Source organism: Trachemys scripta, chromosome 9, assembly GCF_013100865.1.
Source record: "Trachemys scripta elegans isolate TJP31775 chromosome 9, CAS_Tse_1.0, whole genome shotgun sequence".
NCBI classification, from domain to species: domain Eukaryota; kingdom Metazoa; phylum Chordata; order Testudines; family Emydidae; genus Trachemys; species Trachemys scripta.
The window spans coordinates 46,807,032-46,822,225 of NC_048306.1; the positions used below are offsets into that span (position 1 = coordinate 46,807,032).

Sequence of the window (15,194 nt, forward strand, 5' to 3'; positions counted from 1 at the left end):
GAGGGCAACAAAAATGATTAGGGGGATGGAGCACATGATTTATGAGGAGAGGCTGAGGGAACTGGGATTGTTTAGTCTGCAGAAGAGAAGAATGAGGGGGGGATTTGATAGCTGCTTTCAACTACCTGAAAGGGGGTTCCAAAGAGGACGGTACTAGATGACAGAACAAGGAGTAATGGTCTCAAGTTGCAGTGGGGGAGGTTTAGGTTGGATATTAGGAAAAACTTTGTCACTAGGAGGGTGGTGAAGCACTGGAATGTGTTACCCTAGGAAGTGGTGGAATCTCCTTCCTTAGAGGTTTTTAAGGTCAAGCTTGACAAAGCCCTGGCTGGGATGATTTAGTTGAGGATTGGTCCTGCTTTGAACAGGGGATTGGACTAGATGACCTCCTGAGGTCCCTTCCAACCCTGATATTTTATGGCCATGGTACCACTGGTGGCCCAGCAGAGAACGCCAATGCCCCTAACGGGTGGCCCTGGCCCGCGGGCAGTATCTCCACCTAACTGTCGGAGCTAGAGGAGGGGATATGTGTCTGGGGACCAGGCCAGTGCCGAGGGCGCCTGTCTACTCCAATCCCATCGGCTCTGGCCCCGAGCCTCTGCTGAGACTCTGTAGGAGGGTAATGTCTCGCAGTGCCACAATCCCGGTGACCAGCGGCAGCTTTCAGTGGATCTGCGACTGTACCTCCACGATCGACGCCTTACATTTTCACAAGTGGTGCCACTCCATCGAGTGGGAGCATGAGCAGGTTGACTGATGAGTCGGAGTTTGTCAATGCGCTCATGGTGAGCCGTACCAACGGTCTGGCACCCGGTGGCGTAGCTCTGGGGACTGGCGTTTCGACCTTGTGGAGTGGTGCCATGCACTGGGTGAGCAGGTCAGGCGCTCCTGGCGTTGGGGCTCTGAGGACTGCTGTTGTACCTCTACAGGTCTGCGCCATCCCACTGGTGATTGCCACCTCAAGCCCGAGGAACACTGCCTGGAGTCCGTGGACTGACGCCAGGGACTCTGGCAGGCCAGACGGCCCGCGTCCGCGGGCTGGTGCTATTGCTCAGGTGAGCGTTGACATGGCACCTCCTGTGGCAAGGAGCGCTGTCATACTGATGAGGACCATTGGAAGGGTTCCAAGGCCAGTTTACCCCTCGACTGAGGCATGTCTGTAGCTGGCATGGGCAGCACTGGCAAGGATAGAATGTCTCACACAGCCTGAAAGGCCTCCAGCGTGGATGGCACTGCCAGGTGCCGAGTGCTTCTGCCACTCCCTGGATGGCAGGCGAGTCCTGGAGTGGGCTTGGCCACTCAGCGGGAGTCAGGGACTGACCTCTGTCCGGAGGGGAAGAGCTGCCCCTCTTTGCTCTCCTCCAGCCCTCTCCTTCCCTTTATGGGATGTAGGAGAACGCTCCCTCACGGCTTTTCTTTGTTTTTTAGCTGCTACCGGGGATGGGGATCGGTGCTGGTCTGCGACACACTCCACACCGAAGCCACAATGCTAGGAGTAGAGTCTGATTTGCTCGGCTCTGAGGACGGAGTAAGGGCAAACTCCATAAGGAGCGCTTGGAGACGAATGTCCTGCTCCTTCTTGGTCCACGGTCTGAAACTCTTGCAATTGTGACACTTGTCGCTAAGGTGGGTTTCCCCTAAGCCAGGGGTGGGCAAACTTTTTGGCCCAAGGGCCACATCTGGGTGGGGAAATTGTATGCAGGGCTATGAATGTAAGGTTGGGGTGTGGGAAGGAGTGCTTTGTGCAAGAAGGGGTTCAGGACAAGGGGTTGGGGTGCAGAAAGGGTGTGGGATGCAGGAGGGGGCTCAGGGCAGGGGGTTGAGGTGCAGGAAGGGTGAAGCATGGGGCTGAAGTCAGGGGGTTAGTGGGCTCAGGGCAGGGGGTTGGTGTGAGGGGTGCAGCAGGGGTTTGGAGTGCAAGCTCCGGCTCGGCACTGCTTACGTCGAGCAGCACCGGGGTGGCAGCAGTGCACAATGGGGCTAAGGCAGGCTCCCTACCTGCCCTGGCCCCGCGCCACTCCAAGAAGAGGCCAGCATGTCTGGCAGTGGCTCCTGGGGGTGGGGTGGGGCAGGCGGCTCTGTTCCCAGCCAATGGGAGCTGCGGGGGAGGGGAGAGAGGGGGGAAGGGGGAAAGAGAGTGGTGCCTGCAGGCAAGGGCAGCACACAGAGCCCTCTCCCCCCCCCCCCCGCCCCTCCAGGGGCTACAGGGACATGGTGCCGGCCGCTTCCGGTAGCAGTGCAGGGCCAGGGCAGGCAAGGAGCCTGCCTTAGCCCCGCTGTGCCATGGGGCTGGCAGTCCCACAGGCTAGATTGAAAGCCTAATGGGCCGATCTGGCCCGCAGGCCGTAGTTTGTCCTCCCCTGCTCTAAGCACTTCAAGCAGCTTCTATGGGGATCACTGATTGGCATGGGCTTCTTGCAAGTCACAACAAGGTTTGAAGCCTGGGGACAGGGGCATGCCCTGTCCCTAGGCTAAGTCCCACTCAGGACCCACTACTATACTAAAACTAACAATTTTATAACAACTATATACAAAGTTCACAACTGTGCACAGTTGAGAAGAATAGGCTTGCTGAGGCAAGGAGACATTCCACCACCATTACTGGTGGTAAGAATGAACTGAGGATGGGGGGGGGGGGAAGCCGGTAGTGCCCCTTATACTGGTGAATGCGCATGACATTCAAGAGGGTGCCAGAACTGGTCCCCTACGGATACCACTGAGGGAAAAACTTCCGGCACTGGAGCATGTGGTGAGCACACATACCTACAATGGAATGGATATGAGCAAGCACTTGAAGAAGTGGTGCTTCATGGTGTGGTGCCAAGACTTCAACAACATGCTCCAACTGGGGTCTCATCATAGGCACCAGCCTGGCAAAGTCCTGGACCAGTGGCAAGGACAGAATGCCGACATCATTGATATCGTTGGTACTGGCATCATTTCCATCACCAACTAACTATTAATTATATACAACTAGGCTAAGATATAAATTTGAGAGATTGTGAAGAAAATCACACAGAGCTCCAACTCCAGTTGACGGGCAGTAAGAAGGAACTGAGGGGGGCTGCCTCACAGAACCACAGGCGGGACTACATGCACAAGTGCTGCCTCTCTACAGGTATTGCTAGGCAAGTCTCCGGCCCGGGTGCACAGATCACACACATCCTACATGGGATACACATCTACTTGAAGAAGAATCATTAGTTACCCACAGTGGAACAGCTTTGAGAGGAGATTGAGGGAGCACCTCAGTTGTAGAGCACTTGCCAAATAGGTGGGAAACCCAGTTCAAACCCTTTCTCCCTGCCTGGCAGAGGGGGGAATTGAACCCAAGTGTCCCATGTCTTAGGCAAGTGCTCTAACTGCTGGGCTATAAGATGGGTGCCGCCTCCTCCTCCTTCAGCTGTGTTGTGTGAAGTGAAGCAGATGCTGGACTCATTCCCCAGGAAACACCTTAGGTGCTTAAACCACAAGATGCCAAGTGTCTGGTTCCTGTTTCTGGAACACTAAGCACTGTGAGGCCCCTGCCTGCAGCCTGGAATTAGGCATCATCTCTGAGAGGGGAGCAGGACTTAGCACACAGCTCTCAGCTCAGCATCTCCCATTGGCTACTTTAGGTGGCTCCCCACGTGGCATGCTGGCTTCTGTGACTCACATTCTAAGGTGCCCATTCATTGTATAGGGAACCTAGGAGCCTAACTCAGGCTCTGTGGCTCACTGTGGTGTTCTGTCATTCTCTAGGCACCTAAAAGATGGGAGCCACAATACTCAGCGCTGCATCATTTAAGTCCCTATATGGATCTGGGTCCTTGTGGAGAAGAGGTGTCTCTAAGCTAGTGGCTATAATTTCAGCCATGTTAATATCTGATTTCAGCCCAGCCATAGTGCAGGGTTTCTATCTGGTTTGTAAAGTAAAGGCTAGTGATGCTATGTTGAAGAGATGGTGAGGTGACCTAATCGATAGGGAGTACTGAGTAGGTCAGTCCAATTCCAATTCTCCCAAATGCTTTTTGTGAGCTACCAGCACACGGAGACCATTCTTGCCCTCCTCTAGCTACCTCACCTATCACAGTCTCTCATTTATTCCTCTCTTCATGAGCTGGGTTTTAGAGGGAAAATTCTAGCATGCACACTGCTCCTTACATTAGACCAGTCCAACCAGTCTCAATGTTCCAGGTCCTGTAGCACTTCTGGCTGGATGCTACATTCCCTTGATACCCTGATGATCCTACAGTGGGAGAGGAAAGCCCTCCATTGCAATTACTGCTGATGGTTGAGATAGACAGTACTTGTGGTATGGTGAAAACAGAAGCTGGCAGACAATTCTAGCTGGCAAGTGCCATCTGCAGGCCAATCTATCATTGGTTCTGTACTTATCTGGCCCTCATTCCTGGGGTCTGAGCACCTCACAATTCCTTCTGCATTTATCCTCACAACACAGCTGCAAGGCAGGGGAAGTATCCCACAATTTACAGATGGGAAACTGAGGTCCAGAGAGGCTAAGGGATGGGTCTAAGGTCAGAAGTGAGTAAATCCCAGGCCCATGCTTCCTCTCACACAAAATGCAAAAGTGGAAGTGCAATAGCAATGTCACAGTTTAGAAACCAGTAACTTGCTTGACAGCTCAGTGAAGTGCACAACACACACTAGTACTTCCCCACTCTGTTGGAGATGAAGAGCAGGCTGACCCAGAGGCAGATTGAGTAAACAGGCTTCTTTATTGCGGTACTTGTTCCCCTTGACCCAATTGTCAAGTAAGTGGTAAGTTAATCACATCACGCTTTTTTACCTAAGTTAATATGTAACTACCCATTTACTACAACATCCCCAAAACCCTTATTTGATAACATGAATGCCCATATAATGAATATTAATAGCTATATACAGAATATAATTATACCCAGCTGTTTACTGTTTTCAGCATTAAGCATATTATACAGACATTTTTACCTTGAAGATACATTTCTTTGCAGTAATTGTAGACACAAGTTCCCTTAATCAGCAGTTCACAGGTGAGGGAGGAAGGGGACATGACCCCGAGCTCGTTTATGTAGCTGGAAAAGGAAGGGAGGGGGGAGATAACACTTCTTTACACAAAGGATATCCTTCAGACAACCACATTCCTTATGCAGCTTCAACGCTTATCTATCCTAACATAGTGAATGCTAATGGGAAGGGGATAGGTTTAGCAGATAAAATAAAAAAAGAACAAGTTAAAAATCACTTAGAAAAGTTAGATGCCTGCAAGTCACCAGGGCCTGATGAAATGCATCCTAGAATACTCAAGGAGCTAATAGAGGAGGTATCTGAGCTTCTAGCTATTATCTTTGGAAAATCATGGGAAATGGGAGAGATTCCAGAAAACTGGAAAAGGGCAAATATAGTGCCCATCTATAAAAAGGGAAATAAAAACAACCCAGGAAACTACAGACCAGTTAGTATAACTTCTGTGCCAGGGAAGATAATGGAGCAAGTAATTAAGGAAATCTTCTGCAAATACTTGGAAGGTGGTAAGGTGATAGGGAACAGCCAGCATGGATTTGTAAAGAACAAATCATGTCAAACCAATCTGATAGCTTTCTTTGATAGGATAACGAGTCTTGTGCATAAGGGACAAGTTGTGAATGTGGTATACCTAGACTTTAGTAAGGCATTTGATACGGTCTCGCATGATATTCTTATCGATAAACTATGCAAATACAATTTAGATGGGGCTACTAAGGTGGGTGCATAACTGGCTGGATAACCGTACTCGGAGAGTTGTTGTTAATGGTTCCCAATCCTGCTGGAAAGGCATAACAAGTGGGATTCCGCAGGGGTCTGTTTTGGGACCGGCTCTGTTCAATATCTTCATTAACGACTTAGATATTGGCATAGAAAGTACGCTTATTAAGTTTGCAGATGATACCAAACTGGGAGGTATTGCAACTGCTTTGGGGGACAGGGTCATAATTCAAAATGATCTGGACAAATTGAGAAATGGTTTGAGGTAAACAGGATGAAGTTTAACAAAGACAGATGCAAAGTGCTCCACTTATGAAGGAAAAATCAGTTTCACACATACAGAATGGGAAGAGACGGTCTAGGAAGGAGTACAGCAGAAAGGGATTTAGGAGTTATAGTGGACCACAAGCTAAATATGAGTCAACAGTGTGATGCTGTTGCAAACAAACAAACAAACATACATGATTCTGGGATGTAACAACAGGTGTGTTGTGAGCAAGACACGAGAAGTCACTCTTCTGCTCTACGCTGTGCTGGTTAGGCCTCAGCTGGAGTATTGTGTCCAGTTCTGGGCACCGCATTTCAAGAAAGATGTGGAGAAATTGAAGAGGGTCCAGAGAAGAGCAACAAGAATGATTAAAGGTCTTGAGAACATGACCTTTGAAGGAAGGCTGAAAGAATTGGGTTCGTTTAGTTTAGGAAAGAGAAATTGAGAGGGGACAAGATAGCAGTTTTCAGGTATCTAAAAGAGTGTTATAAGGAGGAGGGAGAAAACTTGTTCACCTTAGCCTCTAAGGATAGAGCAAGAAGCAATGGGTTTAAACTGCAGCAAGGAAGGTTTAGGTTGGACATTAGGAAAAAATTTCTAACTGTCATGGTGGTTAAACACTGGAATAAATTGCCTAGGGAGGTTGTGGAATCTCCATCTCTGGAGATATTTAAGAGTAGGTTAGATAAATGTCTATCAGTATTTGGTCCTGCCATGAGGGCGGGGACTGGACTCGATGACCTCTCGAGGTCCCTTCCAGTCCTAGAATCTATGAAAAAAATCCTTAAGCAGAAGGGAAGGGAGAGGGATAGGGATGGCAACTTTAGCTGTCAAGCGAAGAAACGGTGCCTGTCTGTGCCTTTACTTCCTAAAATACCATGCTAGCACACCAGCGGTTTCCCAGGTCTTTACTTAACCCTCACATATCCCAACACACTCTTTAGCACAAGAAGCATTATAGGCCTTTCACAAAGTCAGGGTGTCAAAACCCCCACCCCAAAGTGGCAGACCTCACTATTGCAGGTGCATTCCACTGTGGTAGGATACAAGTTGGCAGGGAACCAACACAGAATTGGAGAGCCAGGGAGGGCAAAGAGGTAGATAATGGCAAAGAAGTTTAATTTAGGTGTAAGCTTTGAGAAGGGACGCTTGTTTTCCCATTATGCTCTCTGCAGGACCATGCAGTACTGAAATGAGTAACAACTGTGGTTTGGCAGTGTCATGGCATATTCTGGTTACAGGAAAAACCCAAGATTGTTACGAGGGACAGGGACAGGGCACACCCTTTGCTTACTAAAGGATAAGAGAACTGGTGCTCATGCCCGCCACTGTTACAAATACATGGAGTAAAGGATGGCTCCACTTTAGTCACTAGTTAGTGCTAACACTATTGTGTCATTGTCACACATGCAGAGTAAAACCCAGGGCAGCCCATGGATGAGGGCACCTGGCTCCAACTGAAGCTAGAGGCAGGATATGGACCCAAGAGGTTTCAGCACAGCCACAGTCCTGTCTACTCAGGCACCATAGCATGTCACAGAGGCCACTCGTTGCCAAAGGATGGTGGTCTAGAATCCAAACTTTAAATTTCACACTCTTGGGGGTTGCAAAAGACAGTTACCTTTTTCCATAACTGGTGTTCTTCGAGACGTGTTGCTCATTCAACTTAGGTGTGTGTGCTCGCCCCATGCACCGGTCCTAGAAGTTTTTCCCATAGCAATATCTGTAGGGGACCAGCTCTGGCGCCCCCTAGAGTGGAATGCATATGCCGCCGGCTCCCTCCACCCTCAGTTCCTTCTTGCCGAAAATTTCAACAGCAGGGAAGAAGGGGGGGGGGGGGGGGTCATTGAATGGATACGAGTAATACATCTCAAAGAACACCAGTTATGGAAAAAGGTAACTAACTGTCTTTTCTTCTTCGAGTGATTGCTCATGTCCATTCAACTTACGTGACTCCATGCCGTACCCATGGAGGTGGGTAAGGAGTTCACGGACATGTAGGTTGCAACACAGCTCTGCCGAACCCAGCATCGTACTTGGCCTGCTGTGTGATGGCATAGTGGGCTGCGAATGTGTGTACCGAGGACCACATACAGTCTTTACAGATGTCCTGGATCGGAACATCTGCCAGGAAGGCTGCCGAGGATGCCTGCACTCTAGGCGAGTGAGCTCTGACGATCGGCAGTGGGGCCCCTGCCAGCTCATAACAAGCCCTTATGCAAGCAGTAATCCAGTTAGAAATCCTCTGTGTGGACACCAGATGCCCTTCATCTTATCCGCTGTAGAGATGAAAAGTGGAGTTGACCTATGGAAAGGCTTTGTCCGAGCTAGGTAGAAAGCCAGGGCCCTTATTACGTCCAAAGCGTGGAGGCGCCTCTCTTCACTAGTCTCATGGAGCTTAGGGCAGAAGACCGGAAGGAAGATGTTCTGGCACATGTGGAAAGCAAACACCACCTTGCTAAGGAAGGCCAGGTGCCGACATTACTGCCTCCAGAAAAGTTATCTTCCACGATAGGTGAGACAGAGAGCACGAGGCCAAAGGGTGGGCCCATGAGCCTGGACAGAACCAAGTTGACATCCCACAGAGGGACTGGGGACCGAACTTGAGGAAAAAGTCTCTCAAGACCTCTGAGGAACCTAACCATCACGTCATGGGAGAAAACAGTCTGCCTTTGGACGGGGAAATGAAAGGCGGATATGGCTGCCAAATGCACCTTGATAGAGGAGCGTGCCAGGTCCTGGTTCCTCAAATGAAGCAGGTAGTCGAAGATTGACTGCACCAAAGAATGCGATGGAGAGATGCCCCATTCGGCCGCCCAGTGGGAAAAACTCATCCACTTTGCCAGGTAGATCTGTCTGGTCAAGGGTTTTCTACTTCCAAACAGGTCCGTTCTTCAGGATTCAGCCACACAGCATCCATGCTGGAGAGATGCAAAGTTGGGGTGTAAGAGGCAACCATGGTCCTGTGACAGGAGGTCTGGTCGATCCAGCAGGGGTCACAGGGGGACTGCTGCCAAGTTCAATAGCATGCCAAATCAATGTTGATCATGATAACCTGTGCCTTGTCCCGCTTGATTTTTGCTAGGACCTTGTTGATGAGCGGAATCAGGAGGGAACGTATAAATCAGGATTCCTGCCCATGGCAGGAGGAAGGCGTCGAAGAGGAAACCCTTGCCCAGACCCCATCTGGAGCAGAACCTGTGGCACCTCCTATTCTGCCTGGTGGCGAACAAATCTACTTGGGAAGTTCCCCACTTCTGGAAGATCATGCCAGCTACCTCTGGGTGGAACACCCACTCGTGGTGAGAGTCCCCGCTTAGGTGATCTGCTACCATGTTCCTGGCACCCGGCAGGTGACACGCTGCTAGATGGATTCCGTGGTCGATGCAGAAGTCCCAGAGACGGAGTGCCTCTTGGCAGAGGGCCAAGGATCATGCTCTGCCTTGACTGTTGATGTAGAACATTTAGGCTGAGGACTCTGACTACTCTGCCCAATCGGTGAGGTAGGAAGACCACGCATGCTCTGCACACCACCCTGAGTTCTTTGACATTTATGTGTAGCGTTGATTCCTCTGGAGACCACATACCTTGGGTCTGGAGGCTGCTGAGGTGTGCCCCCAGCCGAGGTCCACTGCACCCAGCTGCAGTCGACCCTCTACCTCCTGTGAGAGAAGACTCTTGTGAGAAGGGTCCCTGAAGAGATATTGGGAGGAGGGGTGGGAAGGGCGGGTAGAAAATATCTGAAGGGTGTAACCCTGCACCACCATATTGAGGACCCATCGGTCCAATGTTATAGACACCCATGCAGGGAGGAAGGAAGAAAGGCAGTTGGCAAATAGAGGGGAGGAAGGATCCAGAAAACAGTCCGGTAGGTCGCCCTGGGGCATACCCTCAAAACAGGTGCTTGCCTATCTGCTAACTGCGGGTCGAGCTCGACTGGGATGTAAACAGGGGTTGGTGGCCAGGTCATCTCTTGTAGCCCCTGGATTTTTTTGTGGGGAGGCTCCTGGCGAGGGTGGCTCCCCTGGCTTTGAGACTGCTGTGGACTAAGCCACTTGCAGGAAGGGCAGGGGATGTACAAGCCCAGTGTTTCAGGGTCATGCAGGAATCTTTCAGACCATGGAGTTTATTGTCCATCTGTTCTGCAAACAGGGTGTGCCCGTCAAAAGGGAGGTCTTGCATTGACTGCTGAGCACCCAAGGAAAGCCCAGAGAGGAGCAGCCAAGAAACCCTGCCCAACATGATGGCTGATGCCATGGTATGGGCAGCCGTGTCCACCCCGTCCACCACTGCCTGGAGAGTTGCTCTGGCTGTAGTCAAGCCCTCATCCAGGACTGCCTGGAACTCCTTCCTAGAAGCCTCAGGAAGGGAGCTCTTGAACTTGGTCATGGCCTGCCACATATTAAAATCATAGCGGCCTAGTAGGGCCTGATGGTTGGCCACCCACAACTATAGACCGGAGGACGAATAAACTTTATGCCCAAATAGGTCTAGTCTGAGTCTTTATTCTTAGGGGTAGCCCCTGGTTGACGCAGTCTCTCTCTGTGGCTGACTGCCTCTACCACTAGGGAATGGGGAGCAGGGTGGGTATAAAGGTACTTGTGACCCTTGGATGGCATAAAGTACTTGTGCTCCGCTATCTTGGAGATCAGAGGCAAGGAGGAGGGGGCTTGCCAGAGGGCATTTGTAATTTTCGTGACCCCCTCATGTAGAGCCAAAGCTACCCTGGCCACAGCTACGGGGCAGAGAACATCAGAGAGAGTCTGCGGGCTCCTTTAACTCCTCCGCCTAGAGGCCCAGGTTGGCGGCGACCCTCTAACAGCTTCTGATGTGCCTTAGCATCATCCTGGGGAACCAGTGGAGAGGGCCCCACTATAGCCTCGTCTGGCGACACCGAAGAGGAAGCCGGTACCAAGGGGTCCTCCGCACACAGAGGTGGTCCAGCAGCTTGCTCGCCCACTTCCTCCTGTGCCTATTCTGTTACTCAATCCACAGCCATTAGGAAAGGCTGGCATAGTCACCAAAGCAGCAAAATAGAAGTTATGGGCAGAGACAGCAGAGGATGGAATCTGGATGTGCTAGCTCACTATTTTACGAGGAAACATTAGGGTGTTTATTCAAACAGAGTAGCAGCCAATAACTATTTTAGAACAGGCTGTCACACAAAGCAGTCACAGAGAGGTACGGGCTGTTAGTACAACTACAGGATGAAGTCCTTCAATCCAGAGAAACTTGTTATTCCTAGGAGAGGCTTGAAGAAAGGTTCATCTGTCCAGAGAATACAGATCTCTTCAATGCCCTTGTTAAATTTATTAGCTAGAGGGGTTTCTCTGGGTTTCCTTACTTGGCCCGGCGTAGGTGGGAATAGCTCTGGATAGTCCTCTCCACTGCTTCATCCAGGCTCACCACCGGCTTGTAGCCCATGTCCCTTTTGGCCCTCTTGCAACTGTAGTAATGGAATGTCCCAGCTAATGCTACCCGCATGGGGGTGAAGGTAGGTTTGATCGTGATGAGTGGACTCAGCAGCAGCAACACCAGAGACAGTAAGAGGGCTAAGTAATATGCCACTGAATAGGGTATTTGGTATTTGGGTGCATCGTAGTTCAAGCCAGTCAAGATACGGGACATGAATGACCAGAAAGGGACTGGCTCATCGTTTGTGATGTGAAATGCCTGAAAGAAAGAACACAAAAAAAGCCTTGTGATTAAATGTGACAATTTGGACACATTTTTATAAAGTCCTAGTTTTCATTTCATTTTATTGTTGAATAGATTAATACCCGCAGCTTTGCTCTGATGATTCTTAGTATCAGACTTAAAGAAAATTAACTACATTTAATATCAAGAAATGGCCATTTACGGAGCTACAACTCCCCCCCGTGTTAAGAGAACCCACTGCTCCCAACAAACCAGAAGTGAAAATTCACCCCCCAAGTGGCATAGTTAAGCCAACCTAAGTCCTCATGTAGACAGCTCTAGGTTGAGAGAAGAATTCTTCTCTTGACCTAGCTACCGCTTCTCGGGGAGGTGGATTACCTATGCCGATGGGACCAACCCTCCCATTGGTGTAGACAGTGTCTACGCTGAAGCGCTACAGCTGCGCAGCTGTGCCACTGTAGCATTTTAAGCGTAGACAAGACCTCAGACTATTAGTGACTGTTGCACTGCTTAATTCTTTACCCAAAGATAACCTTGAGAATTTCTGCTGCTTTGGAGTGGGTGTTTTGTAACTGCTATGTTCTACTTTTTAAGTGCTTAGAGCTTTGATTGAGTAGTAAGTTTAAGTCCATCTATCTTTACCCCTTATGGTTGCAAGAAGCTTTTAACAGATGCACAGCCATCTGAATGAATCTGCAGCCAAAAAAAAAAAAAAAAAGCTAAGAGGTGCGAACTACCTCCATTGGTCTTCAAAGTTAACAACCCATTGAGACCAATATTTCCATGTCAGTATTAACTATTTTATTGCCAATCCTACTAGCAGAAAAATGCAGCTATTTCAGGAGTGTGGGCAGAGCATGGATAGGGTACCACACTCCCTCCACCCCAGCTAAGTCCCGACCATAGGGTGTGGCAGAGCAGTGCATGTTGGGGTGAAGAGATGGCATCTGAGGGAAGTTTACATAGCACTTTTTCATAGTGGGTTTTCTTCTAGTTAGTGCAGTCACTTTCCCGTGCAATAAAAATTCATCCAAGTCACTGAGAGGAAAGAAGAGCAAAGGGAATAAAATGTGTGTGAACAAAGAAGACACAAAGAAATGGAATCTCTGAACACACCCAGTTTTGCTATCCATATGCAACGGAGAGAATACCTTACCTTCCCACACAGGGGAGAGTCTTTATGAAGATGCTCTGCAGCTAGTATGTGCCCATGGACCACATTTTCCACAAAAGTAAAGTCTACTAGGTTCTTCCCGTCCCTGCATACACAAAAGGAAAAAGCTTATCTCAACGTACAAGGCAGCTGAAAAATCAGCAAGTGGCAAAAGGCAAAGCGACCAACATAGCTGAGCTCTCAGCTACCTCTTCTGCAGATGTCAGAAAAAGGTGCTGCTTCAGGGCTGGAGCACCCATGGGGAAAAATTAGCGGGTGCTCTGCACCCACCAGCAGCCAAGCTCCCCTCTCCTCACCTCCTTCTTCTCCCCCCACCCAGCACACTGTGTCCCCGCTCCTCCCCTTCCCTCCCAGCGCTTTCCACCCCTCCAACCTAACAGCTGTTTGGCGGCACTCAGGACTTTCCAGGAGGGAGGGGCAGGAGTGGGGAGAAGAAGCAGGGCAGGGATGGGGACTTGGGGGAAGGAGGTGGAATGGGGGCAGGGCAGAATGGGGGGGGGGCAAGGGTGGTGCAGGGGCAGGAAGAGGTGGGACAGGGCCGGGGTCGAGCACCCACCGGGCAGAGGGGAAGTCAAGAAGTCTCTAAGGCTTTGTCTACACTCGGACCTTACAGTGGCACAGCTGTACCGCTGCAGCTGCGCCACTGTAAGGTCTCCCATGTAGCTGCTCTATTCCGATGGGAGAGAGCTCTCCCACCAGCATAATTAAACCATCCCCGGTGAGCGGTGGTAGCTATGTTAATGGGAAAGTGGGTTTTTTCACACCCCGATCGATAAAAGTGTTAGTGTAGACAAACTTAAACCACTATTCAGGAAAGCAGAGCAAGCCTGGCACCATCCCAGCTCCTGTCCAAAGCCTTCAAAACCTGCAGTCACATCTAATTGAAATCTGAAGGTTTGGGGACCCACAGAACATCAGTGGAACAATCCATAGAAGCAGAACAAATATGGATATTGTATCTAGCACAAAAGTGGTCATTTAAGGACAAGCTTTCTGCTCAATTATGAATTTGCCTGGCTCATTAAATTTAAATTTCATCCAAATTTGGCCCTGGCCAAAATGAGGGGGATCTTCACCTGCTTACATCAGAGTTGAATTTAACCCACAATGTTCATTAAATCAACAACTGGATTATCAGATGCACTCTCCCAGCCCCTATCCCTGAACGCAAATTTTTGTGAAACAATTGTCCTGATGATTTATAATTTTCAGTCATTATGGATTTAATGAGCCATACAAAGACAGAAAAGAAAATATTCTTCACTGGAAGGGAATACATGAGTGTTTCTAGTTCTGCAGAGGCAACAGCTTTCTGATGGAGGAAAGTGGAGACTGTACAAGAAATGTTTCTGTAACATAAGATGGGAAAGCTTAAATTTATTTGGATTAATGATTCATAAAGCAGCTTGAGAGGGGAAGTTTAATTGATGGCAGAGGTACAAGCTAACACAAAAGCCACACAAGACACCTCTCTCTCAAAATATCAGGGGGTAGCCGTGTTAGTCTGTATCCACAAAAATAACAAGGAGTCCGGTGGCACCTTAAAGACTAACAGACTTATTTGGGCATAAGCTTTCGTGGGTAAAAAAACATTTGAAGAAGTGGGGTTTTTTACCCACGAAAGCTTATGCCCAATTAAATCTGTTAGTCTTTAAGGTGCCACTAGACTCCTTGTTTTGTCTCTCTAAACATATCTTCCTCACCCACCTCTACCCCTCCCAGTATGCAATTAAATCTATCATAAGCTGGATGGGAAATTTATTTTTTAAATCACAATATATGAGTCTAAGAAAAGTCTTAATGGCAGTCAGTACTATTTCTTGCTCTAAATTTTAAATTCCACACTACAAGTTGTGACACTTGCAATGAGGAAGCCAAGTTTTTGAACATTATAGTTATCAATATGAATATCAAAATGCAATTTAAGTTTTGAGATCACAATAAGAGTTGAAAGCAAGAATTGTATAACACTAGATGAGTTAATGTAACACAATCCATGCTCTGTCAGGTCTTGTTGCATATTATAGATGAACATAACTGGACCATTCTGAATGTGTGACTGGTCAGCTTTGAACTACTGTCCAAACTACTAGGGCTGTGGCATTTGAATGTAACCTCTCTCTGATTTACAGGTCAATCTTTGGTTTGACCTGTAATGTCTCAATCATAATTTAGCCATAATGATCAAGAATCTTCACTATAAGCTAGCATAGAACATCAAACTCTTAAAGATGGTCTATCTGACAAAGGCTCATATGCTACACTCATTAGTGTTGAGTCTTAGTACCTTCCAGTAGTGCATTAAGCAATATTTGTACATAGTTATATTATAATTATATACATTTGTTCTAGATTGTTCATAGATAGCTC

General features: G+C 48.7%; 1 protein-coding gene across 7 annotated transcripts in view; it reads right to left on the bottom strand.

Moving 5' to 3' along the window:
- Nucleotides 1–4,699: 4,699 nt before the first annotated feature.
- Nucleotides 4,700–15,194, bottom strand: part of NSDHL (NAD(P) dependent steroid dehydrogenase-like) — a 34,128-nt gene continuing 23,633 nt past the window's right edge. For 6 of the 7 annotated variants that reach the window (XM_034780612.1, XM_034780616.1, XM_034780611.1 and 3 more), the window contains 3 exons: nucleotides 12,807–12,909; nucleotides 11,337–11,665; nucleotides 4,700–5,054 (listed from right to left, as the gene is read on the bottom strand). In XM_034780612.1, the coding sequence (XP_034636503.1) occupies nucleotides 4,895–5,054; nucleotides 11,337–11,665; nucleotides 12,807–12,909 (592 nt within the window). In that variant the 3' untranslated portion in view covers nucleotides 4,700–4,894. Of the gene's footprint in view, nucleotides 5,055–11,079; nucleotides 11,666–12,806; nucleotides 12,910–15,194 lie in introns of those variants that run through there. The other variant, XM_034780618.1, reaches the window with a different exon arrangement.